The sequence below is a fragment of the Microtus ochrogaster genome, unplaced genomic scaffold, assembly GCF_000317375.1.
Source record: "Microtus ochrogaster isolate Prairie Vole_2 unplaced genomic scaffold, MicOch1.0 UNK87, whole genome shotgun sequence".
In the NCBI taxonomy this organism is placed as follows: Eukaryota; Metazoa; Chordata; class Mammalia; order Rodentia; family Cricetidae; genus Microtus; species Microtus ochrogaster.
The window spans coordinates 754,252-754,883 of NW_004949185.1; the positions used below are offsets into that span (position 1 = coordinate 754,252).

Genomic DNA, 632 nt, shown 5'->3' on the forward strand with positions numbered 1-632 from the left:
TCCCTGGGTGTGTGGTTCTGTCTCCATCGGCTTCTTCCCTGGGTGTGTGGTTCTGTCTCCATCGGCTTCTAGCCTCTGCTGGGCCAGTGCCACGTGCTACCTGGCATTGGTGAGCATCCTTGGTTAGTGTGCGGGAGGTGCTCTGGTCATGTTTACCGATAGGAATCTCCGGTACAGGAAAGGAGGGGAGATTTATGAGCAGCTGTGCGCTCTGGGTGCCTCTCTGGACTGGGACCGAGAGTGTTTCACCATGGACGCTGTGAGTTCACGTTATAGTCCCTGTGGGTTTTCTGGGGAGGGTGTTGGGAGAGGAACGAGGGGAACCTCTGGGTTCGGTTGAGGGAGCATGCCGGGTGTCATCCTTCGAGGGCTCCTCGGCAGCAGTGACAGAAGCATTTGTGCGACTCTACAACTCGGGATTGTTGTACCGGAGCCGTCAGCTTGTGAACTGGTCGTGCACTCTGAGATCGGCCATCTCAGACATTGAGGTGAGGAAGAGGAGGGAAGCAGGCTGGCGGGGTCAGGCCCTTGCCGCCGGCAGCTGTGTTTGCCTGTCTCAGCTCTAGACAATCCTGTTGCTCCCCTCAGTCAGATGGTGGCGCTTGCCTCGCGGGGCACTGTAAAGACTCAGA

General features: G+C 57.9%; 1 protein-coding gene across 1 annotated transcript in view; it reads left to right on the forward strand.

The window, feature by feature from the left end:
- Vars2 (valyl-tRNA synthetase 2, mitochondrial) overlaps positions 1-632 on the forward strand; it is an 18,087-nt gene that overhangs the window by 8,966 nt on the left and 8,489 nt on the right. Inside the window, 2 exon segments of the mRNA XM_026777824.1 lie at positions 178-259; positions 369-488. Of these exon segments, the coding sequence (XP_026633625.1) occupies positions 178-259; positions 369-488 (202 nt within the window).